The 26,863-nt window shown below is 46.0% G+C and overlaps 1 protein-coding gene across 8 annotated transcripts in view; it reads left to right on the top strand.

Moving 5' to 3' along the window:
* sp3 (phosphatidylinositide phosphatase spermathreecae) overlaps positions 1-26,863 on the top strand; it is a 151,893-nt gene that overhangs the window by 30,901 nt on the left and 94,129 nt on the right. For all 8 annotated transcript variants that reach the window (XM_089578130.1, XM_089578133.1, XM_089578132.1 and 5 more), the window contains 6 exons: positions 3,184-3,565; positions 5,941-6,133; positions 6,193-6,270; positions 6,641-6,761; positions 15,636-15,764; positions 19,319-19,389. In XM_089578130.1, coding sequence (XP_089434256.1) covers positions 3,184-3,565; positions 5,941-6,133; positions 6,193-6,270; positions 6,641-6,761; positions 15,636-15,764; positions 19,319-19,389 — 974 coding nt within the window. The remainder of the gene's footprint in view (positions 1-3,183; positions 3,566-5,940; positions 6,134-6,192; positions 6,271-6,640; positions 6,762-15,635; positions 15,765-19,318; positions 19,390-26,863) is intronic.

Genomic DNA, 26,863 nt, shown 5'->3' on the forward strand with positions numbered 1-26,863 from the left:
TATTACCTACGTTTTGGACCTGCCGCCAAAAATTCAAGACTGTTCTCCAGGACAAGCTGCGCCATCTGTACTCCATCTCATTAGGTCCTTGCAGCGCTATGGAAGGTAGCCACCTCCTCAGGCAATTGGGAGAACACGTTAAATGTGTTCCTCCACAACTCCTCTGCTCGCTACATGCACAGATATGGTTAGAAAACAGCCTAAATCGACGTTGTCTGTGTATCATAAGCGTATGCACGCTTACATATGCTAAACGCAAGTACTTTGCACCTTGTTACACCATTTGTCACATCCTGATTTTTTGTTTAGCATATGCAAAACGGAGACGCAGCGATAAGCTCAGCACAGTGACGCCGTCTGGATGTTAGAACAAGAATTATTCTTGTCAACAAACTGATGCTCTTCTTACAACTGAAAGCGGCAGAATCGTCACAGTAAATAAAAAATAAGTAAATAAAAATAAAAGCGTATTTATTAAAAGCAGCTACTCCGCCTTCACAGTCCCTTTTCTCACTGCCCCAGGTACACAAACAAATATTGATGAACAGCCAGACATTCTAGTGGAGCATTTCTCTACAGTCTCTAGTTCCTTGCACTACACTTACTAATTTTTAAAGTACAAAAATACAGCTGAAAAACAACGCCTTCTGACAAGTGGCAGTTCATATGAGCCTTAGAACAACTTAGTTACACTTCAACAAATACATAAAGTACTGTCGGCCGGTAAACAGACGGCGCCTGGCCCCGATAAAATACATTACGTAATGCTGGCCCACCTTTCCGAAGCTGCCATAGAGGCCCTCATGCAATTTTTCAACAAAATGTGGAATAGAAGAACTTTTTGTTGGGCTAGATGGTGCATATTGTAAGAAAAGAACAGTAGCGCAACCAAGACGAACACAAGAGAGGACCACACAGGACTAGCGCTAAACTTCATCTAACTTTATTCACTAACAGCGCAGCAAATATAAGGATATTTGCTTATATTATATTTGCTGCGCTGTTAGTGAATAAAGTTAGATGAAGTTTAGCGCTAGTCCTGTGTGGTCCTCTCTTGTGTTCGTCTCAGTTGCGCTACTATTCTTTTCTTACAAAATGTGGAAATTGGGAAAATTACCGGAGGCATGGAAAAAAGCTGTTATTGTGCAATTCCTGCAACCTGGAAAGCCACCAACCTCTCCTGGTAGTTACAGACTCATAGCACTCATGAGTTGCCTCGCAATATTTTTCAAAAGTGTGTTGAATATTAGGTTAATGTTTGTCATCGAATCCGGTGACCTTCAGGACATCCACCAGAGCGGTTGGTAAAGCGACTGCTCCGGTGAAGCAGTGGTCCCAGGTTTCTGAGAAAGCTGTATAGCCTTCCTTTGTAGCCATATGGCTGCGCTCGGGTGGATGTCAATGAGTAATTACTCCCTTATTACAAATCTACTCCACCTTGGGGCATTCCCCTAAACATTTGACCAACACTGTTCCCACTTCGAGTTATTGATCTATTCGCTCTCGTCCTACCATAAGCTTGCCGTCCCGGTTAGCTCAGTTGGCAGAGCAACTTCTCTGGTGAAGCAGTGGTCCCAGGTTTCTGAGAAAGCTGTATAGCTTTCCTTTGTAGCCGTATGGCTGTGCTCGGGTGGATGTCAATGAATAATTACTCCCTTATTACAAATCTACTCCACCTTGGGGCATTCCCCTAAACATTTGACCAACACTGTTCCCACTTTGAGTTATTGATCTATTCGCTCTCGTCCTACCATAAGCTTGCCGTCCCGGTTAGCTCAGTTGGCAGAGCAACTTCTCTGGTGAAGCAGTGGTCCCAGGTTTCTGAGAAAGCTGTATAGCTTTCCTTTGTAGCCGTATGGCTGTGCTCGGGTGGATGTCAATGAATAATTACTCCCTTATTACAAATCTACTCCACCTTGGGGCATTCCCCTAAACATTTGACCAACACTGTTCCCACTTTGAGTTATTGATCTATTCGCTCTCGTCCTACCATAAGCTTGCCGTCCCGGTTAGCTCAGTTGGCAGAGCAACTTCTCTGGTGAAGCAGTGGTCCCAGGTTTCTGAGAAAGCTGTATAGCTTTCCTTTGTAGCCGTATGGCTGTGCTCGGGTGGATGTCAATGAATAATTACTCCCTTATTACAAATCTACTCCACCTTGGGGCATTCCCCTAAACATTTGACCAACACTGTTCCCACTTCGAGTTATTGATCTATTCGCTCTCATCCTACCATAAGCTTGCCGTCCCGGTTAGCTCAGTTGGCAGAGCAACTTCTCTGGTGAAGCAGTGGTCCCAGGTCCCAGTGGTATTCTGTTGTTCCTAACTTTAATTTTGTAATGTTATTTTATTGTTTAGCTATAGGAGTATTTTTCTGGTATTGTATTTCTTTATTGTCTCTTATTGAATTTATGACTGCTGATTCCCCACAGAAATTATTATTTTCTGTTTTAAGACAGATGACTTTTTCAAATGTAAATATCAGTACCTTTTTGACTGGGCGATTATAATGGCTGAAGTATGAGCTGGAACGAGTTCAATTACTCCATAAACTTTACACTGGACATTGGTAGCCCACGTTAGCCCAGTAATGCGCTCGTCTCTTGCGTATATAGTGTTTTAGTGTTGTGAAGGTTCGGCATGTCAAAGTCTGTCGACACAATGTTTCCTGCACTGAAGTTATAGTTTGAATTTCACTGTCTTAGACAAAGTGTGAACTTCTCCAAATAAAAAGCTTTTTCAGGCGCTTGACTCAAACGCAAGGCCAGAACCATGGCAAGGACTCTGCGGGGCAGAAATACGCCATTAATGGCATTGATGGCAGTAATCAGCAGGACACTGCAGACTGTCATTGCTACTTTGCATCTGTGCTTTACTATTGTGGCCAGATTATTTGTGTAGTGCTTATCCAGGGGTCATGTATTGAGATGCATGAGTACCACTCATGTGTAGGACACCTTTCTTGCACTACGTGTGTCGTGCACCACAGTGTCTGTTTGTATGAAGCAGCATGGGCAACGCACTACAGCAGCACAACACAAGGCTATTATGTTGTTTCTTGCTTTGTAGGTCTTCACATGACCTCGTTTAGGCAGCATAAGAGTATCTGTAATGCTGTCTAGGAGAAGTTTTCATCCTCGATAATAGAGCTCGGGAGGAAGTGGGTGATGAGCTTTATCTGCTGCAGGGTGGCGAGCACTGGGTCTTGCCCATTATTCAAGGCTTTGTGCAAGTGGAGCGCTGCCAGCTGGACCCCATGGACGACGGCCAGCCTGAAGCTGCTCTTGGCCAGGACAGTTCGGGCGCCTGGTTTGATGTGCACAGTGTGGCCCCCCCAGCCAGGGAGTTCACCATGAGCCTGGTGTCGCGCAGGAGTCGCTACCGGGCAGGAACTCGCTACAAGCGGCGGGGTGTGGACGAGATGGGCCAGTGTGCCAACTATGTGGAGACGGAGCAGATTTTTGAGCATGGAGCCCATGTGGTGTCGTTTGTGCAAGTGCGTGGGTCGGTGCCTGTCTTCTGGAGCCAGCCTGGCTACAAGTATCGTCCTCCCCCATGCCTTGACAGAGGTGGGAACCTATCTTGTCAGAAGGGGTATAGGGAGTGGAGTGTCATCATATTTTGAATCTGGTTAAGCGCTTTGTTGTTCAAAGCCAGGACTATTTCTTGGTAGTGGGTCAAGTACCACGAGATAGACACGTTATGGAGAGGGGGAGTCAACACTTTCCTGTAAAGAGGAGCTTCATCCTAAAGTTGAAATTTATTGAAAGCTGTAGTGGAGGAAAAATGGGTTTTAAATGGATAGAAGTGAAGGTTGTCTGATTGGTAGCTAAAGTTAAAGACCAGCTACCTGATTTAACTCTTTCCGTACCATGGGGGAAATGGCCATTTTGTGAAGGTTTCAGTACATTTTTTTTTTCTGTTAAAACTTTTGCATTCAATATTTATTTCAATACCCAAAAACAGAGCTGAATAAAGGTGCTTTCTATTCATATAAGTTTAAACAACAAATTGCATGTTGCATCAGAAAATTTTATTTGCTAAAAACGAGATTTTAGGAAAAAATTGAACAGAACTTCCAAAGACACGCTTGTATTTAAAAAAGAAAATGTTAAAAATTTTCTGAAATATGCAAAATGTTTGTTACTCTATTGGCCACTATCTGCAAAAAAAAAATCATTTGTATCTTGAATAGTGTTCATGCTACAAAACAATAACTGGAAACCCTACAGTTGTGCATCGGAGCGTGGCCGCCTGTGTTTCAGGCTGGTTTCCATCATCACCGATGTGAAAACTCAATCATCTTCAGCGCCTAGCACCATTTTCAGGCTCGTTGTTGCACAGGTCGTCGATTAAATCACTCGCAGACTGAGATTTAGTCCTGAGATTTGCTATGTTTTAGTGCGCGTGGCGCGCATGTGGAGGCTGCCAAGCGACTTTGATGGTACCGCATCTTCGGAGCACGTTCAAAAAATGCCGTTTTATAGGGGAAAAAAAAAAACTATATCGGAAACAAAACTTGAGTTCTCCGGCTACAAGCTAGATTCGCATCGTGCCTGTAAGTAACGCGGAAGGCTAATGCGGGCAACATGGCGGGCAGTGAGCGCAGGTCCGCGTCCTAATTTCTTCGCAGTGCATTAGAAAGTGCCCCCTCGCGGGACAAAAGAAAACTACATCGGAAACAAAACTTTGGTTCCTTGCCTACAAGCTGTATCTGCAGCGTGGTGATTAGCAACGCAGAAGGTTCTGAAATTGGGGCATGAAATCATCGTTATTGGGCTAACGTTGCTCACTGGGCGCGGTAGGGAAAGAGTTATCCATCTGTCTGTCTATCTGTTTGTCCACTCATTGTGCTACAATACCTCAAGTACCTTATCTGTGCGTTGCCAGCCAGCGCTGGCGTCATCACCGTATGCATGAGCGCATTGTCGCATGGCAAGAACGTCCAATGGAAGGTGGCCCTGTAATGATCGGATCACCCTGTGCGACACCACGGGGAGAGTCGCAGTTTGTGATGCATATATTATATGTAGGTTATTATGGTGTGCACTAAAAATAAAAGAATAAAACAAAACTGCATCTTTTGCTAGGAAGTCGCAGTGGGTGGACGAACAGAGAGTCGAGCGGGCGGCGGTGTGGTGCAGCCACTGGCAGTCATGGCTCTCAATTGGCACACTAGCCGGTATATTCAGAATGCTGTATCAGTATTACTGATATTGGCTACCATGGTCGTGGATACCGAGAGGCCTTTCGAGCATTTCAAGTGTCCCATCAGCAGGGCCTGGACTTGAGCAAGCTTGGAAATGTCGGTTGTGAAGACGCACTGAATTCACTGCGCTGCCAGGTTAAAAGAAAAGAAAGGCTGCCTTGGGGGCTTTCGCACACTGGCGTAGCCAAGCAGCCCAACACCGAGCATGCAGCCGCCACCGCTGTCGAAAGTTACCGGAGCACTCTGACGAGGGTGCGAAAGGATGCTTTAAAAATCTTGTGTATGGAGGCAGTTGGGTAGCCTCATGTGCGTATTAACCAAAGCATGAAATTTGAGTGCTCTTTGTACTTTTTTTTTTCATCTTGAAACACAGGTGTGTGATAGAAATGAGTAAGCATGGAGTTCCTTACATCATGCGCATCACTGTCAGCAAAAAAAGTATGAGGCAAAATTTAATATAGAGTGCTTGCTGGCACGTGGTGGTGGAGGAAGGAGCCCATGTGATCGCTTATGCTGCAGTGGGCTGAGCTTCGTGTCTGTATCCCTGTAATAAAGGCTTGAGTTATGTGCGTAATTGTGCCACATGCTTCATTTCTTGCATGAGTCAATTGGGACCTCTTGCCTATTTTAAAGTGACACTTGGTAGTTCCTTGTTGCACTTGCTCATATTAGTGTGCATGTTATTGTTGGTGGCATAGGCAAAAAATGAGTCTTTCTGGGTTTTGGGCTGTGCAGATGAGGCAGAGACCAAGCAGGCCTTTGCCAAGCACTTTGCCGAACAGGTGGCGCTGTACGGCAGCCAGGTCATAGTCAGCCTGGTGGAGCAGACGGGGAAGGAGAAGCTGCTGGCAGATGCATACCTGAATCATGTTCTGCACCTGGACTGCCCTCAACTGACCTACGTCAGCTTCGACTTCCACGAATATTGGTAGGCGGCAACTGCCACCACTTTGCGACAAGCTCTTAACGGTGCACTTTCTTTTGCAGCCGAGGGATGCGCTTTGAGAATGTTTCGATTCTCATAGATGGTATTAAGGACCTGATTCGTGACATGCGTTATTGCTGGTAAGCATGCTTGTCTTCTTGCTACCATCACATGTTGACAGCAGAGGTGCCCCATCCATCTTTTGATGCCATGTAGAGTTGATGCCAAGGTAGGGTACGAACAGCAGTAAACAGCGTTTTGCATTGGTACACTGGCTGACTGTCAAGCCAAGTCTTCATAACACTACCCTTTAGTGCTGTATTTTGATGTTTTTGTTCATGTTCAGTTAAAATAATAAAGAAATTTTAGCACCTCTTCAAGTTTGTTGCCATGAAGATTAGCTGTGGCACACATGCATACTGCAGTTCTAATGAGTCATGCAAAGCAGTTGTGTTTATTGAATGGCTTTCCTCCCTGTTGTCTGTTTGACATTTTTTTTACCTTTCTTAGGCTAGATCAGCAAGGACTCATTTGTGGTCAGCGGGGTGTCTTTCGAGTCAACTGCATTGATTGCTTAGATCGAACAAATATTGTGCAGACGGCAATTGCAAAGACTGCCATGGACACTCAGGTTGGTTAATTTTCTCCGTTGCATCTGTGCTGCTCTATTCGGTAGGAACTCCAAACAGGCAGTCATTTGCTTTTCTTGCAACTGGTAGAGCATGGGTATGACTCCATTTGAATGTATTTGAGGTAGGTTGTCGTCATCAACAGCTGTGCCTTGTATAAAATAAATGGATTTGAAAATTTGCAGATACTACGTGGTCCCACCAGAATCAGTGGAGCCCCATGTGTGAAAAAAACTTATTAATTCGAATGCGAATCAATTCTGCCAGCGAAAATTTATACTGTGGCACCCTGGCAGCCACTTTTGCAGTCAAGAAATAGGGAGCACAATACAAAACTGTCAGTACTACTGGTAGTTTGTCTTGATGCCTTTGATCTGCATCTCATTAGCTGCGCACGGGCTTTAAGAGAGAGGGCTCCAGATTAACCTCTACCACGTGGGGTTCTTTTGACTCGCACTGAACCGCTTGGCTGCCAGGGCCACTGAGCGATGCAGTTGTATTTCATGCTGTGGAAATGGCTCCACTTACGGCTCCAAAGGCTGATTGGACCAGCATAATGCTGAGTGCTGGCATCAGCCTGTTCCCGGCGGCAACTTTGTGAGCCTCGTGTGAAAGCTCTCAAACCTCAATAATTGCACATTGGCTTCACTAGTGCGGGAATGAAGGGATTGTCAGTCTGGGAGGGGTCAGTAGTTTGAGGCATTGTTGTAGCTCTCCTCAAGCCTTTATAGCTTTCTAGTCAGCTCAGTGAATGCACTGCTGGATTACTTCATGCTTGGTGCTGTGCCCTAGGGAGAAGCAACCAGGCCCAAATTGCAGATTTACCTGTTACTTGATGCTGTGGTTCTTATGGTCAAAGTTTGGATGTTTAATGCATGCCATGTGCAGGGACTCAGTCCCTTCGTTTGCTCGCGCTGCTCCTCTATAATCTTCTGTATGGAGAAGTTTGTGTCATCGGCATTTTCTGTCCACAGCTATCGCTGTGCTTCGAGCAACTGCACACATAGCTGTACTGAAACGACACAGTTTGCAAACTGGTGGTTCATAAACATGGTGGATGCATATCCCAGGATTCATTTCCATGACGTAGGTTGTTTCATCTAAGACTGTACACAATTTATAAAAATAGGCTTTTTGAGTTAGAAGAGCGCTTTTTTTCGTCGCAGCACTGTCAGCGGTGTAGTGCTTCAGAATGCAGCTAAGGCGTGCTAACTAGGAGGCTGGTTAACTGATATTTCTTTGTTAACTTTATAGCTATTACTGTTAGGCTCCTTAATTAATGAGAAGCATGTAGCCCATTATAATTAATATCCATATCACTTTTTATAATTTTGAAAACGCGTTTACCCTTGGCACTGTGATCCAACAAATTTTGGCTATTTCGGCGAGTTACATGCACTGGAGAGGTCTTTGCTTGCAAGCTTCTCGAAAGCGCATGTATTTTGGCGCGATGGAGCCAAAATTTGTTGGGCCACCGTGCCGAGAGAAACCACGTTTTAAAAATTCTAAAACTGATATGCCTTTATATATTGTGTGTGTGTGTGTGTGTCTATATATATATATATATCGGAACTGTTTTAGCTGGAACTTGCCATGCCTTGGGCACTCGAGGTGCTCGAAGATTGTCTTCTTCCTCATTTGAGCTCCCTGCGGTCTGGAATGCCCATCTCGTCTTATTAAACCTGGGCTGTGTTCTTCAACTGCTTGTCGGTGACAATATATATATATATATGAAAGGCTGCATGCCTTTCAATAATTAAGGCACCTAACAGTAATAGTTAAAGTTCACTATGCAATATTAGTTGACCAGCCTGCTAGTTAGCACGTCTCAGCTGTATTCTGTTATACTATGCCGAAAAAAGCACTCTTCTAACTGAAAAAGCCTATTTCGGAAAAATGTGTAAAATCTTAGTGCATATACTGCGCGGGGTAATCATTGAAGGAAACATTTGTGACGGTGCAGGGAGTCAAGGATGATAGGAGCCACAAAGCCAGTGAGGACTGCAAGTTGGGGGTCCACAATAGTACTTATAGCATCAGCTAGGGCGCATTTTCGGTTGTGAGAAGCATCACAGTGCAGGGAGTGTGCCAGAGAGGCTTGCATCCATTTCTGATGGTGCACCACCAGCACAGTGGCGTCAGCGATGCTTGGGGAAGTGGACCGTTGAGTGTCTGCCTCGCAGTCACATGCTGTCGTATGGTCAGTTTCACACATGTCAGCATTGACATTTGAGATCTTTTGTCTCCCACCACTGCCCATGGGACACATGCATGGTAGCAACTTTCAGGTCACTGTATCGTGTGCTGAATAAGATTGTTGATAGGGTATTGCATGAGTTCAGGCTGGCCTGAAAACTGAGCTGGGCTGAAAGTTGCGGGCTTGGGGGGTCTTTGTCCTGCTTTTGCTTTATTACTGTAGGTTGCACTTGAGGTGTTCTAGCAGCGCCACGGATGAAACGGTTGTGGAGTGGGCTGGGAAAAAGATCACTGATTTACTAATTTTTTTATGCCTTCTGTATAGCTGCATTTTTGTCACAAGGATAGAAACAATACTGTTTCTTCTTTTTGCCCTGCTGCCTGAAAAATGAAAGTCCTAGCACTAAAAGCTCTACAGAGCATTCTTTGTTGACGCGAGGGAAAGCTTAATTAAGTCATTTATAGACCAAGTTTACCACATTTATTTGATTGTAATGCACACCTTTTTTCCGAAAAAAATTTCCCAAAAATGGTGTGTCAGAATCGAGGAAACTACTCCAGCAACATCCTGTTGCCATCACCATCACAAAAAAAAAACTTCTTGCGTATCAGTATTACCGTTGTCTTGGATGCCCCACGAGGCCTCATCTGCAGTGCTGCATTTGGCCAGGTGCCTGCATGAGCCAACATGAAAATGCCGGTTGCGAACACACACCGAATTTACTACAATGCCGGGAAAGAAGAAAAAAAAAGGCGACCTTGGGTGTGGAGGATTGGCTCAGCCAAGCAGCGTGCCGTTCCTGTACAGGATGCGCAAGCGTCTTGGTGCTCTGCCATGTTCTCCAAGCGTGCCACAGAGCGCAGCATGTTGGTCGCAAGGTCTGTGCCGACAAGGGGAACGAGTTGAGAATGCTGTAAAATGAGGGGATGTCGGAGGCACGTGGCAGTTGGGCAGCCTCACGTGTGCATTTGCCAAAACAGGTTAATCTAAATCATTGCCCTTTTTTTCTGGCCTAGAAAAGCATGTGCTTGTTATTACAATTGAGGCCAGGTTAAAATCAAGTAAACATGGTATTCAGCATCACTGACCATGCAGTGTTCAGGTAACTTGAGACGCACACGCCTGTTCTTGTAGAGAAGAAGTTAAATGGCATTTTTTAGAGATTGAAGAACGGCAATAAACAAACCACTGTCACAATTTCTAAACTGCAAAATCCAGCAGAGGGCGTATTTATAGGAGAGTTCTAACACTTGACACATAACTTCTTTGCATGAGTGCGATCACCTACTAAAGTTGTGGGGTTTTAGTTGGGGAGATAAATCCGTTCTCCCCGTTTAACCGCGGCTGACACAGTTCAAAGTCGCATGAACCCCACCCCGTGGTCGCGAGCGCTACTGAGCGCACGCCGACCACGGCGGGCCTTGCTCTGCGAGAACAAAGGAACGACACACTGGCTGACACAAACAAGGCATTTATTGCTACAGCAACAATAACGCCAGCTAGCAACAAAATACACTGAGGAATCGAGGATGTCCAACTCACCAGCACGGTTACGAGCGAACATTCGCCCCCGCTAGGGCAAAGGGGAAGCTCCAAGGCCGGACAGGACGGGGTGGCGGGAGCGTGTTCCGACCACGAGGTGCCCGCGGCGAAGAGCGGAGCGGCCCGCGACACGTCTGCATGCTTTCCCAATTTCATTTCATTTCATTTATTTACCCTAAGGGCCCTTTCGGGCATTGCATAGGGGGGGAATACAATTCAAAACTGGTTATATATGCACACAAGTAAAAACGCACTTATAAGATAACCATAGAAATATAGAAAAGGAAAAAATGTAGGGAGAAGTGAAATAATTTTGAACCTGTGTATTTATACAATAGATATATATTTTTGAATGATTACACAAGGCTATAACAGAATTAGCTATAAGCACGCGCAATACCGGGCAGGGAGCGCATTACAGGAATGAATACAGCCCAGTACATGAAGGGAAAAAAAACGAGATAAGTAATCTAAAACCATCAATAACAAGAAAGCAATCAAAACAACCTAACATTAGATACCTTCTAAAGCCTTGAGGAAAGATGCATGATTAGATATGGAGGCGACATGTGCAGGCAAACTGTTCCATTGTGAGATGCCAAGTAAACGAGGTGAATATTTGAACAAATTTGTGCGCATGAATATGGGGCTGATTTTAAATGGGTGCTCTAAATGAGAAGATATGTGGGCAGCAGGACGCAGAAACAATTCTTGAAATTCTGATCAACCATGATATAGATTGTGCCGAGCCAAAGAGAACCGCCTCTCCCCCCTGCGTGCGCAGCAAAACGCCATCCATGGTGCTAGTGTCACTGCGACGTGAACGCCCTCCCCTGTTAGTTAAAGTAACACAACTGAGGCGGGTGCCTTGCCGGGGTGCTAACCACAGTTGGGGTGCATTGCGGGAAAGCGAACCACAGGGGGCGAGTGCGTCCCCACATCCCCCCAGCCTTAAATAGACCCACGCGCCTGCAAGTTACATGCTATGGAGGAGTCTCCTGGTCTTCATGCACTTGAGGCAGGTCTTGCAGCGGAGGTCACGCCGACAGCGTGCACGCAGTCTTCCGTGGTATTCCGAAGGCGGTGTGAAGGTCTCCGCTGGGACGTCTCGCATGGCCCGCGAACTACGTGTCCGCAGGCCCGTGAAGAGGAGGGCCGGTTGGAAACTACAGGCCAGGATTCTGCAGTAGTCGCCAGGGTAACAGCAGCCGGAGGTGGCTGCTGTCTGGTCTCGCCACGGCTGCCCCGGATGGATGCGGCGAACAGGATACAGGCCGCTCCGTCGCAGCAGGCGGCAGCGAGACGATGTGCACAGGACAGCAAGCCTGGGTGGCTTCACTGGATGTTCAAAATTTCCGAAACATACTCCGCATGCTTTTAACATAGGTCACGGGAGGGGAAACGGTGTCCGCAAGGGCCTCGTGGCTCAATGCTCAACTCGCTAGCAAAACGTGTCCGGTGGCTGTGCAACGCAAAGTTCGAGCGCACAAAGCCCTTTCTTGAGTTGAACGAGAATGCTCGGTTCATGCGAGGTTACAAAAAAATGGGGGGGGGGGGGGGGGGCAGCAAAGTGCGCCAACTCTCAAATTCATGGTCCGGTGGTCGTGTCACTTCCGACATGGTGCAGGCAGCTATGAAAAGCGTTAGGCCTCACTACCATAGTGACGGTCGACGACCCCCAACAAAAGAAAGACCCGAAACGGGTTTCGTGCGTGCAGCCGCGAGGAGACATCAGCTCTGTGGGGTGGTCCTACCTCGCTCACTGTACGAAGCAGCTTCTGAGCGGTCGGCGCCCACCGTATCGGACGGTGTCCGAGCGCCCGGTGCCGAGCTGCAATACCAGCGAGCTCGTAGCGGCACCCATGGCCCCAGGCCACCCGGCTCCCGGAGCCGCGACTCCCACAGTCGAAAAAGAGACAGTGAGAAAATATATACAGAAAACTTGGACCACCCACACGGCTTCCGTACTCACTCGCTTCGGGCTTGGCAACTCCGTGGGCGCTTGGCCTCGCGCTTCCCCGATGTGGACCAAGTGGTTCTTGAAGAAACTCCAGGAAGAAAAACTTGACAAAAAAAAAAAAAAAACATGCTGAGCATGTCGAAAAGTTCAAACATGCTGCAGCGCAATACACCTCGCACTCAAGAAAGCATGCCGCAGGTCCTAGCGATCAAAATTCACACTAGGCCTACCACTTGTCAAGTACGGACAAAGAGCCTTCCTCGAACCGAACAGGCAGTCGTCCAATGTTCCAAGAGCAGGACCCATGTTGGGCTGCCAGATGTGGGGTTTTAGTTGGGGAGTTAAATCTGTTCTCCCCGTTTAACCGTGGCTGACACAGTTCAAAGCTGCGCGGACCCCACCCCGTGGTCGCGAGCGCTACCGAGCACACGCCGACCACGGTGGGCCTTGCTCTGCAGGAACAAAGGAACGACGCACTCGCTGACACAAACAAGGCATTTATTGCTGCAACAACAATAACGCCAGCTAGCAACAAAATGCACTCAGGAATCGATGACGTCCGACTCACCAGCACGGTTACGAGCGAACGTTCGCCCACGCTAGGGCGAAGGGGAAGCTCCAAGGCCGGACGGGATGGGGTGGCGTGAGCATGTTCCGACCACGAGGCGCCCGCGGCGAAGAGTGGAGCGGCCTGCGACACGTCCGCGTGCTTTCCCGATGCCGAGCCAAAGAGAACCGTCTCTCCCCCGCGCGTGCTCAGCAAAACGCCATCCGTGGCGCTGGTGTCGCTGCGACGCGAGCGCCCTCCCCTGTTAGTTAAAAGTAACACAACTGAGGCGGGTGCCTTGCGGGGGAGCTAACCACAGCTGGGGTGCATTGCGGGAAAGCGAACCACAGGGGGCGAGTGCGTCCCCACAAAGTACAGAGCATCAATGGCTTGGGCTGTTTCAGTTATTGCTTCTACCAAAAGGCGTTCCGGATCTGCTTGGTTTTCTGTTACCGCTCACAACTAGACATTTGAAGCCTCATAGCAACCACTGGAGATTGACCTTCATTCGATTGCTCGACAGTCAGCTGTTTGTTTAAAGATTGTCTCCGATTGCATGTCTTCACCTTCCAAAAGTGTGCCTTTTGCTATCAGAAACACCATTGGGGACGAGTATATTGGTCTAGGCCACTTGGGGTCTTTTTAGCACAGGCGCTATTGCATTTCTTCTCCATTGAAATGCAGCCAATGTGCATTCAACCCACGAAATCATGTTGATTAAAAAAAAATCAAGAACGAAATGTCATTGCCACAGCTGTAAGGATGTTTTAGCATTTAGACATCACAGGCTGTAAAAAATCTCTCCGATTAAACATCTATCTAAAGGTAATGTAAAGTAGTTTATTGCATCCCTTTCATTTGGCTCTCGGAGCTTTGGACTACTCAGAGACGTGATCACTATTCAAAAAGCGCAGCGGGCGAACCCACCTCATCTTTTTGGTTTACGAAAGCAATTTTTTCACGTTTTGAGCATCTTTGCTGGCACCTTGTTTCCTTTCGTAGTGGAAACTGTGGGAAGGGCTCACTGGAGTGATAAGTCCATGGTGCTGTGCAGGCAAGCTGACTCACACCCAACCTCATTATCATGCTGCTAATGGCTGTACAATTCTTCTTTGATGCGCGCCAAGAAGTGCACCCATCAAGAATGGTTTCCGGATGCTAGGGGTGCAGTGACCAATGGAGCAAAGGTTGGTGGGACTCCCACCATGAACAAGATGGCCTACACTGAATGGTTGTTTTGCATGTTGGTGATGCAGTCGAGGCAGTTGAAAACGTGGTTGACAAGACGCCCATAGCAGGTGTCACTGGCACAGCAGGCAGTGATGAACGACTACAAACAGAACCGAGAGAAATTGTATCTGAATGTGGTACCTCCTGTAAATTGCTTCCGGGCCTTTATTTTTGCAGCAGATCTCTCACTGACCTATGACCAGCAGTTAGATGTCTTTCTGGGAGATGTGAGCAGAATTGCTGCAAAGCAGCCAAACTGGCATGCATTTTGCACTGCGGATATACACCACTTTCCGGTCTCTCATTAAAAGCTCTCAGTTCTGGCATGTTGATTTATTAGTCTTAACCTGGTCGTAACAATTATTGGTTGGAACTTGTTGTACTATGTTGGTTTGACTGTATACAGTACATTGTGTTGAAAACTTCTCTATCGTGCCCGCTGCGGTGGCTCAGTGATTAGGGGGCTTGGCTATTGGGCCATAGTTTAATTCTGGCTGCAGCGGCTACATATCGATGGGGGTGAAAACACAAAAGGCACCCATGTCCTGTGTGATATTAAAGAACACCAGGCATCCCTCATAGCAGCCCATGTTCTGCTTGGAGATGCTATCTATCGCCTCTTTTTCAACGAGCAGCAGGTACTTTGTTGCTTCCATTTTGATATCTGGGAATAATGATTTGCACCTTAAGTGCAGTAGCTTTGAGCCCTAGCGGCAGGCGCACCGGAGCAGTACTATCGGTCGAGCATAAGCATGTGCAGAGAGGGGGTGCAAATTGTGGTTCCTCGCTACCCAGAATATAATGGTCTTCTGTGTTCCTGTAGCCCCCTATGGATTGAGCTGGGCTTGCAGATCAGTTGGCTGGGGGAGACTGTTGTCGCATTTGTCATAGCAGTACGAGACTTTGTTTAGGCGCCCAAGACGTCGATGGCCTCTGACAGTATGGGAGGGGGTGGACTATTTTACCACATTTGATGGCAGACTCAAAAAATTGGAATACTCTGAAAAAGAATCACCTCCTTTCAAAAGTGTGCCTGAGGAGCAGAGGGATGAAGGGATTGATTGAATTATAAGTTGCAAATGCTGAAGATTTTTAGAATCAAATCAGTCAGCTGTTATTAGAATAGAACCTAAAACCTAACATACTTACTTGGCTGCTGAATATTGAAAAGATTTGTGATAAGCAGTCGCTACCTAAGCAGATTTGTGGTTTTCTTTAGTTATGGCCCCTTGACGATAGCTTCACCGAATGGGATGATGATGTTTAGAATCTGCAGGGTGGTTTGAAACAGCACTGTTTGCTGTGCCCTGCTTGGTCTTTGCACTTGCTGTATGGTGCACCCCTTTTTATGTGGGGGGGACAGTGTACTTATGTCAGCTTTTCGCTGTGTTTAATTTTAGTTTGTTCGTCTTGGGCTGCTGCCTCCGGAAGGAGTGTTGCCAACAGCTTGTCGGCGCATTTTCCAAATGCTGTGGGCCAACAATGGAGACATCATTAGCCGCCAGTATGCAGGCACTGTAGCTCTCAAGGTGCTGTACATTATGTTGTTCAACTTGATTTTGGCGCAATTTCACCAGCAAACAGGCTGTTGGGCATCTTGTATTCTGGTGTTTTTTTCCAGACGGTGTTGCATAACCTGAAAGGTGCACTAAGCAGGAATCTGAACTCGTCTCTTTACCGCGGGAACTCGATCTACACATTCCGAGCATCCTTAGAAACTTTGAATTATTGTCCTGTGCGGCCAATTTCCATACATTAAATCTGATTAAATGTCCCGCCTTTTTTTTAACTCACCGCTGATGGTAGGAGGAGTCAACCAACCTTTCAGCCAGTCCTGTGTCATCTTGCCGCTCTGCCATCAGCAGAGCCATACGCAGCGATCAGTGAAAGCAAAGAGTTCACGCATATTTTTATTTCCATGGGCGCAGCTGTGTTGTGTCTCTGACTGGATCTATTTGTTCACGGAAACCTGAAAAACAAAAAGCCACTCCATGCGTTGGTTGACTCCTCCCACCGTCTGCGGTGAGTTTAAGAGAAGACAGGACAAAAAAAAAACACACATACCCATGGGAGCGGCAGTGCAGTTTATGCCCTGGTATGTGTTTCATTTGGCTTTCCCTGCACTGCTTGGGCTGTCTTGAACTGTTATTGACAAAGCACAGCTTATAATTAAGGGCCTTCATCCTGTTTCTTGTGCCCCAAACAGATTTCTAGATTACATGGTTTTCCAGCACACAAAGCTGAAGGAACTGCATGAAAATTGGGGGATGTCATACTTTTTCTGGAGGGTTAGCTTCAGATGAGTGTTTATTCTAAAGTGTTTTTATTTCTTGTTGTTCATGACGGTGTGTGAAGGGCAAATCTGGGGGTTTTTTAAACATTTTGAATTCATAATCACATCGCATTCCTTAGAGTCCTCTACCTGGCAAAAAAAAAAACTTTTCAAAGTATCAAGTAGCCGTATTTTAAAACAGCAAGAACCAGAAAAACAAAACTGAGTTTCGACCACACTAGGACATCGCATCATGAGCTCGGGTACTGTCACAAAACCTATCAGTGCATTAATTGGCTAAAGTGGTGACTTTAAGTGACAGCTTAGATCTTGATTTTCTTGAAATGACCAAAAACAAGCTCAAAAGTTTGTTGTTCAGCAAACACAGAGCAAATATGAATGAGTATACAAACTCTGATGTCACACACGCAAGGTAGCCCATAGAAATTGCCCTAATTTAGGCCATGAATGTTCATTTTTGCTGCAACAGAACGCGGAGATCTGAAGACTGCGGACACTGTGCAGGTATAAAAAACACTGGAGTTGCACTGATTAGGATAGTAGCAATTTTAGGCTGGAACAGCGTTGCTAACCTTTTGGCATCGGTGCCCACTGCTACAAAGGGAGGCCGGTCAGGCTCGAAAGTACTGCGCACGAGATACTGCACGGTAATGTATTCAACAAAATAATTGTAAAATCAGGGTTTGCATTGGCACAGTTTATGAAATTAATGGGCATAAGATGTCTAGCCTGCAAGCAAGTACTAAATGAGAGCATCTTTTGCTGTAATGGATGACCTGAAAGTACAAAAATTATGGAACTGTTTGCTGAATAGCTTGATTTGTACTCAAATTTGGGCTAAAAAAAATATTACCCAATTTTTACCTTTCGAATTATGGGAGTAAAGCACCTGACTTATAAAGAGGTGTTCTGTGTGCAGAAAAGAATACCAAGCTTTTCAAGCAAAAGTTAGTCGTATGATGGCTTTGGAAAAGGTTTTCATGGCATCTGCTGTCTTGGTCTACAGACAGACCTATCTCTGTCTTGCCAATCTTTTCTAAAATTATAAATACACGCCTTCTAAACTACTTCCAGCACAACGACGTCATAGTAGAACAACAGTATGGGTTCCAAAAATCTAAGTCAACGGAGACGGCCCTTCTGTACATTAAAGATCAAATAATAGATAACTTTGAGCATAAATTGTACACAGTAGGATTGTTTCTTGATTTCAAAAAAGCATTCGACTCTATCAAACATGAAATCTTACTGCAAAAGTTACCCAATTAGGGGTGTAGCTCTCGACTTAATTAAGAGTTACCTGTCAAACAGATTTCAGTACACAGCGGTAGGCAAAGTGCAGTCAGATATTGGTGTTATCGCATATGGGATACCACAAGGGTCTATACTTGGTCCATTATTGTTTCTGTTATATATCAATGATATTGTAAATATTCCACTAACCCCGCAAATTATCCTGTATGCTGATGACACTGACGCCTTTTTTTCTGGTGCGAATATATGAGAGGCAGGCGAATGTCTGGCTGTGTGGCTGGACGTAAATAAACTGGCCCTGAACACGAACAAAACAAAGTATATTGTATTTCGACCAAAAAATAAATGTATGTCAGACATTCTTCTGCGCTTCGGCAATGAGCAAATTGAACGCGTTGCATCACATAAATTTCTAGGTGTAATCTTTCAGGAACACCTAAACTGGTCTGCACATGTCGCAAAAGTTCCAACAGATATATCAAGAACCTATAAACTAAAGGATTTGCTACCGCCATGGTTAAAAAAGCAATTGTATTATGCTCGAATACACTCCCGTCTGCACTACTGTCTTCTTGTATGGGGTACGACCACAAAAACAAATTTAGAGAACCTACATGTACTACAAGAACATTTTCTGCGCCAAATAGAAAATGTCCCACGCCGAACTCATTCAGCACCGTTATTCCAAACACACCGCATCCTGACCATCACAAACATCCTATGTAAAAAACTAGCACTAGCTATATACACTCAAATCAAACAGAGTGCATCATCGTTCACTGAGAAATATCTTCATAAAGAACACATGTACAATCTCCGGCATACCATTTATAACAGAGACAGGATTCGTACAAACTACGGAACACAAAAGTTAACTTTCCTGACTTCTTGAATAAGCACGCCATGGTTATGAATATCATTACTGACAGTTCTTCAGCTCTAGCCTTTAAAAGAAACATTAACACATTTTTTTTGAGCACACAATTTTGACTATTTCCTTTTTTTTTCTGGGTTCCAAGTAGACACCAGATGGTTTTTGTTGTGAATGTTTTATTGTTCCCGCTTGTTTATTTTCTCTGCCTATTACTACATGCGATTTATTTTGGCTGTTTGTTTCCTCCCAGTATGACTCAGCCCTGTATGCTATGCTGTATTAATGTGTTCCTTTTATGTTGATCGAAACTTTGTTCAACGATGTGACTGTACCTGCTGTTGAGTGATGTGTTTGCGAAGGGGGCCGACACTGAGTCAGGCATTAATTTGCCTTTATGTCTGCCTCCTAGGCACCTATTACTGCTGCCTGAATAAAAGGACTTTGACTTATTACGTCCACTTCTCACCTAATGCTACTTTTATGACTTGAGCACGTATTCCATTGACTGGAAAATTAAATTGGGGTGCATTCAAAAGAAGCAATGTGACATACCCTACTGAACCTCTTGTGATCCTGTAATAAACTTAGTGCACCGTACTTAAGTTAGTTTGAAGCAATTCTGCCCAGCCACTTGCTTTATGCGGCCCCTGTGTTTCATACAGGGGGACTTCACAAGGACAGGCTCCCGACGCCTGGCGGGTATGATGAAAGATGGTTACAACTCCGCTAACAGGTGTGTGCCTCATTTGTACTTGTTTGGTTTCCAACACCGATGCTGCAGCCTAGGGCGACAGCTGTGTGGTGAAGCCCTTTCAGGGACACCTGATGGTTCTGGAAGTAGATGCTGGTGGTCGTCAAGAAACTGGACCTCTAAGTGCTTCAGAGCACACTCATGGGTGTTACTGGCTGTAAATTGCCCTGAGGGCTTTCGTTTCATTTGATGTTACCCATAACAAAATGGATGAACGATGAATTTGCAGCTTTTTTTTTTGTTTTGTTTTACCATTGGGCAGCTTTTAGGCCTAATGAGAAACATTGGTTTTTTGGCAAAAATGGTTCACCTGAGGAAAACCAGCGGGGCGCCACTGCCTGTTCTTCACTCCTTGCACCAGTTCAGGTGGAGCTGGGCCCAGTCTCAGTGCTGCCATGGACCAGGAAATCATTGCACACATGTAGGCCAAGAACCCGCCTATGCTCTGTGCATGTAGTGGTGGCATCTTCTCTCCACTTCCATGTGCGAGAGTGGCCGGGAAGTGGTGGTGCTTGTGTTTCACCCTTCCCGTTTTGACCTGTTGTAGCGGCCACCCTCTTTCCCTGAAAAGTGGCAGTGGGCCAGACGAGGGTTAAACAAAAGTGCATCTCTTGCTCTTACCCGGTCAAGCCTGAAGAAGGTGCGACTCTTTTTCTCTCTCATTCTATATTAGCTGTTGGAGCATTTTTCATCATCAATGTGTGGAGTGTCTGGCAGCATAAACCTGCTTATCATGTGGATGTTCTGTCGCCAATGACCACCACACGCTGGGTGCGGGCATTGAAATCTGGTTATTGTTAGGTGATTATTGAGGGCCTCTGTGTGGTTCCTAGGTGAGCTGTATACTTTGAGTATGAAGGGGCTGTGTACGCATCCCTACTATACTCATCTCAGTAGTTCCTTTTAGCACCACCTAAGCTGCCAGTAGTGCAGAATGTAGTGCCTCTATATAATGGGCATATGTGATAACATACGCTAAAAAAATAGCATGCTTTGTAGTGCACATGTGTCAAATGCTGCCGTGCGCTAAGATATTGTTTCTAAAATGGTGGCGTCCTTCAAAGTGGGACTCCTTGCTTCAGACTGGATTAGTCGTTGTTACTGCTGCTTTCACTGGCCATAAATTGGGTAAGTCTCTTCTGGCTTATAACAAAACGTAGGAGCAATAAATTCGTTTTTCATTTAGATATTGGGCCCCTTCTAGGCCTAAAGAGGAGTTTGTTGACAGAAATGAAAACCGATGACTCTGCTGGGCAAGCTCCTTGAAAGTCCTTCAACAGTTTTCAGTTCTCGGATGTCACTCTCCCACCAGCAGACGCACGGCACAGTGAACCTGCCTACACACGTGAGACACCACGGGAGTGTTAATGGAAGGGTTTGTTGTTGTTTTGACTTTTGAAAGCCTTCTTTATGATGGCATGGTAAATGTTAGATTAGGTTGTATCAGCAAGTAACAGAGCGACGAACCAGCAGACATGCTCCAAACAGTAAGAATAGTAATAATACTCAGTGTAATAATATCCCATTATCTCAGATGGGATTCACATGTCACCTATGTCACATCAGCCGCCGTCAAAAGACTCCTGTTCCTCAAAAGACATCTTCAACAAGCTCCCCCTCCAACAAAACTGATTGCATGCAACGCTTTCGTTCCATCGTTGCATGCGGACGTTGCATGGTTTCCGCATACTAAATATCTCATAGGAAAATTAGAAGCTATTCAAAGAAAGGCAGTAAGATTTATGTTTAGCAAATGCAGGCCTACTGACTCGCCCACCCAACTACTTAAGAAAGCCGGCATTCTCACTCTGGAAAATAGAGCTAAACTAGCACGACTAAAATTACTTTACCAGTTACTCCATAATCAACTTAACCTTGATAAAACTAGGTACCTGATGGCCCCAGAGACAAGACCTACATGTCACAGACATTCAGAAACATTAAAAGAGCACACATTTCGTACCGACTGCCTGAAATACTCCTTTTTTCCACTTACAATAAGAGAATGGAGCACCTGTGACCACTCCATTGCCAGCAGCACATCACTAGATATCTTTACTCAGTTGGTAGAAAATTATCTTTACTCGTAAACAGACTTCAATTCTGAGCCTTTGTTGGCAGCTTCCTTTTTATTGCCTTGCCATTTTCTTAACAGTGCTTGTGTGTTTCTAATCTCGCATATATCCCACGTATTGAATATGTTATCTTGTCTTCAACCAACTGTACATTCCTATGATCCTATTACAGTGTCCCACAACTTTTATGTACTGAACCTTAATTAAGTGCGGCACTGTAGTGGCTTTATATTGCCCTTCAGTCCTTTTTCTTGTTCACTCTTTTTTGTCACTAATTCATTGACGTTGTTGTAGTTTATACTTTGATGTGCCTTATTCCAAACGCCCTTCCTGTTAAAATCCCCAGTGGATTGACAGTATCTCTAAATAAATAAATAAATAAATAAAAGTTTGTGTTTCCATACCGTTCTCAGGTACCTGAGGCATTGAGAGCGAAAAATAAATCTGAGCAGGAAATATTGGCTTCATAAGTCTTGGGCAACGGACAGAGGGCATTAACCGAGGGTCGACGGGCATTGAATGTACTGTCACGATTAAAAGAAATGCAAACAGTGCAGTGCCTATGCGCTCCACTTGTCGCATTCAATTTCATTGCTCTTGGATAGTAGACGCTAAAGTCGTTGATGATTCTTTTTATGTCACCCCTGTACGTGTGTTAATGTTAAACATGGGGATCCAGATATTCCATTTGGTTAATCTACAAGGCAAATGCGCCGCATGGTTTTATTTCCATTTGCGATGAGTCAGAAAACGCTCCTATGATGACTACTAATCAGAGGCAAAGCCTTTTATTGCTTTGCAGAAATTAATTGCTACTTATGCAAAACAGCAATTTTAGTGTTATTTACACTAGCCCTTTAAAGGGCCAGTAGAAGTGGGGCATACTTACAAAATGCACAGTTCCAACTATAAAAGAAATGCTTTGAAAAAGACAGGTTCACATTTTGAAGACAGTACTAAAAATCATTTGGTGAAGAGAAAAACGGTAAAGCAAACAGTAAGCAAATAGTTATTGTACAAAAGTTATTTCAATCAAATATTTGGTCTCGTGTACTGTGCAATGTTAGTGCATGTTAAAGAACCCCGGGTGGTCGAAATTTCCGGAGCCCTTCACCACGGCGTCCTCATAGCTTGAGTCGCTTTGGGACGTTAAACCCACCTAAACTAAGCTAAACTAAAACATTTGGTGACAATAAAGCATCACAGGTGCGTCAGTGTTTTTTGTAATGACATATTTATATAAGTACAAATTTTTGCAAAGGATGCAGGCACTTACAAGAAACTTTCAGGCGTATGCAGTGCATGCATGTGGCAGGAAAAATGACTGCACACTCATTTACAAACGCACAACTTTCACAAGCATCTGTGCAAATCCTGGATGCAAGGATGCATGCACACTACCTGTAATCAAATCCGCTTTCATGCCTATGCTTTTGCTTCCACATTTACTGATTGTAGTGGCTGGATTTGGACTTCCATGAAAACACTGAATCATGGCAGAGCATGTTACAAAAGAATTGCTCTCTGTTATACGGGCCTGCAGTTGTGGAGCACTGATTGAATTTCTGAGCAGTGCCGCCTCTCTGTTGCAGCGGAAAAAGTTGTTGGCAAAAACTCTTGCCTAAGTACAGCGTGGATAACGGGTGGAAAATTTTCTGAAATAGTCGCAAAGAGCTAGTGGCATCATGTAAGAAATAAAAGCAGTAGTGAGGAGATAGAAATTTGTCTAGATTTTGCAAATGATCCGCGAAGCATGCAGAAACATCCAGAAATGCACAGCACCTCATACAAAACAGAGTCCTTCCTTCGCTGTACAGCCCTTGCTTCTTCTGGAGGTTGTCCCTCAAGTAATGGAATAGTGCAGTTCTTTTTTGCTGGTTGGCATTGTGGCAGCTGCACATGGCAGTGTGGAAAGCAAGCGATGGTGGCTGCATCAGTCCAGCAGCTCTTTCCGAGGAGGAAGGCCACTTTCCAACACCTTCAGAATGCACGGAGGAACGCTCTCTCCCGATTGTCCTGTGAAGGTGGCAGAGTGGATAGAGGAAGTCGTGCACTAGGTCGGTTGGAAAAGCCCTTGAGGCAGGTGGGAAGGCCATTAAGTATATCGGTGATTTGGGGGTATTCGCAGCTTCCATGGCCTTCAGGGTGCACCCCTGGAAATCCAATATGGCTGCTGGAAGCTGCACTGAAACGTTCTTGCGAAGAAGAAGCTCACAGGCATCGCAGTTAGTTAGTTATTCGGCTGCCAGCGGTGCTGCTTAATCCCGGTGAGAACCAAAGATGGTGGGAAAACAGATAGCAAGCGTGAATTTTGTCGGCTTGAAGGCGTTGCAGTGCGCATGGATGCATTGACCCAGTTTTTCACCTGCTGCCTAGACAAGCAGAACACAAGAAGAAAAAAGCATACAGAGCAGCAGTCTGCATTTGTATCCCTGCTCATTTCTTTTGGAGCATTATGGGTAGGCAGCGATTTGTGGCTGGTGCAAATTGCAAACAAGCAGCAATCAGTAAAGTGAAGCTGTACTTCCTCGATGCCACTGGCCCTGGCTGCGGATGTAGCTCCGCGTCTCGGCACAAGTGCACACTTGAAATTTATTGCATATCCGGCGATGTCTTGTTGCAAGACATTGAATCGAGCAGGATGTTTTTCATGCATGGTCAGGAGGTGAAAAATGTTGCCCTTGAGGACATTTTGTTTCACTTGATCGTAAGTGTGTTGTGGAGCGTGGAAGAACGAGGACAGAGAAACAGCAGGAGTGCTGTCGCTTGTGCGTTGTCCCAGAATTTTAATTCTGTTGATTATGCACTACTTAAGCTTGGAATCTCCCCGCAGGGGCGTCTGATTCATGCAGACGTTGGTGAGTTGGGACACCAGTGCGTGGCAACGCCATGTCCAGGGAAAAGGGGATCCTGGTGGTTGAGCCGATGCCGACAGTTTGGACCCATAAGGCTCCTCGGCGGAGGCAACACACCACTTTGGCCTCAGCTTCCTGTAGACGGCACCTCCAGCCTGACCTGACCGGGGGAAATCGGCAGTCGCCTTTTCCTGTCCTCCCCTCCATCTTTCACTGTCCTATCTCCTTTCTTACAGCTCTCCTGTCTCCTCCTCTTTTCTCAGTGTTTTCACTTTTCATAGGCGGCTAGGGTTAACCTTGTGTGACCAACTGCCCTGAGTGGAGTCATATTGGGTTATAGTTGGGGTGTACAGCTGGCGTGGGCAGGACTTGCTTGCAAGTTCCTGTCCCGTCCCCTTGTTGGGCTCCATGGTGGGCAGCTGGCACCATGGCCGAAGAACATAATTTTTTATGGCATCTCTTACATCAAACAATGATCGCACCCCGAAAAGAGTGCGGACCGAAGACCTTACAGCCCAGTGCTTTCAAAAAACGAAACAAACATTTCCAAAGTACCACGTTATCCACAGTGAAACTGAAAAAACTGCCAGAAAATTGTCCCCATTCATGGTTTCCAAATGTCTGACCGATGCCTTGGGCACGGGCTACAAGTTGTCAAAAATGCCTAGCGGTGACCTGCTTCTGGAAATTAAAGACAGCAACCAGCACTCCAAACTGTCCAGCATAGTTTCAATAGGGGACATTCCTGTCACAACAACTGCACACCGATCCTTGAACACCATTTGTGGTGGGATATCAGAGTTTGACTTTCTCGACCTGACCGAAGACGAAATGCTCGAGGGTCTCAAAGACCAAAATGTTGCAAATGTACTTCGCATCAAAATCAGAAACGAAAACAAAGAAATACCAACCAAACATCTCGTCCTCACTTTCAACTCCAGCACCCTCCCTGAATACATCGAAGTAGGTTACTTGAAGATCAAAGTCCGACATTACATCCCAAACCCCAGAAGATGTTTCAACTGTCAGCGATATGGCCATGGGTTGCTGAGTTGCCGTGGTCGAAAAACCTGCGCAAAATGCGCCTCACACGAGCATGTTTCTGAGAACTGTGAAGCCGCAGCCCTGTGCTGCGCAAACTGTGACGGAGATCGTCCCGCCTACTCAAGATCCTGCCCAAGATGGAAAACTGAAAAAGAAATAATCACTCTAAAAACAAAAGAAAACATTTCATTCAAAGAAGCTCGTAATCGACTGTCACACAACATCAACACATTCTCTTTCACTGCAGGAACAAATTTTGCTGATGTGGTGCGTAGGGGCGGCACACCACACCGGTCTCCAGCCAATGCCCAGGCAAAGCCTGAGGCAGGGCCTTCCCCGTCCCCGGCAGGTGCAGCCAAGGCTGCCCTGCCACCTCTCAAAAAGGGCCCGTCGGCCCCTCAGTCAGCTGCCCGCAAGGCTTCCCCCAGTCGGGAGAGGCCTGCAAACCGCACACCCGCGGGATCTCCGCGGGCCTCCAGAGCCTCTAGCGAGGCGATGGACACAACGGAGAGCTCACCTCCGCTGCAGCGGCGCAGCTCTCTTGAAAGAAAAAGAAAAGATAAAGAGCCCAGTAATGGCACCCCCAAAACCAGTATCGTAACTTCTTCAATACCCCCCCCCCCCCCCCGCGTACAATACATCAAAAGCGAGTTGATAATTTATAATACATTTTCAAAAACTGCTGCTCCCCAGCCTTGCGGCGACCAGCGGCGGTGAACTTCCGCCCGAATCTGTACTCATTACGTCATTTTAGTACTCTTTACGTCACCAGCGCAGGGCTATCATTGGTTCGCAGTGCCAACGTGAAATCGCATATTTAACAAACTAAAAGCTCTAGATACTTCACATTCTTACTCTTTACGGAACCATTTCGCATTTCACCAAGGAGAGTTGTCGTTTATATGCATATTTACGCGGTTATTGTGTGCTGGGTGTCAGAAATTAGTACTCCACTTCCGGTTTACAATGTTTTCGTCTGCTCGTGCCGTTTGTGTTACTCCGCCGGCGCGGCCGTCGAACCGAATCGAGAACCGAGATGCGATTTGGAGTCGCCGAACTACTGATTTCTGTCGCGACCTCCGTCGCATGCGCAATCAAAATGGACCGGCCGTGCTGTGGCGTTGGTTGCAAAGCCAGGGTTCGGCAAGATGTTGCCCTTCGGCACTGTCTGCCGAAAGATGGAAGTGAGCGAGCTGTCGTCGTCGTCAAGATTCAGCGCCCGATTTCTGAACGGCATGTCCTTAAAAACTTGGCCGACGTGCCGCACCGATCGTCGCTTGCGAACTGCCGCCCCACTACAAGCAGGGACACACGGAGCGGTGAGCATCGCTGCGCCGCTCTACCTAAGCTCCGCTCACAACCGGTGTCGCACTTCGCCGCCGTGCATCAATGCCTGAGCGCTGCTTGGGATGGTGTACAAATATCACAAGGCAAGATCGCCTTGTTATCAGAAATACTTCTCGAGCAGCGACAAAGCATGCC

Source organism: Amblyomma mixtum, chromosome 3 (genome assembly GCF_055824585.1).
Source record: "Amblyomma mixtum isolate Tamu chromosome 3, ASM5582458v1, whole genome shotgun sequence".
Taxonomy (NCBI): Eukaryota; Metazoa; Arthropoda; class Arachnida; order Ixodida; family Ixodidae; genus Amblyomma; species Amblyomma mixtum.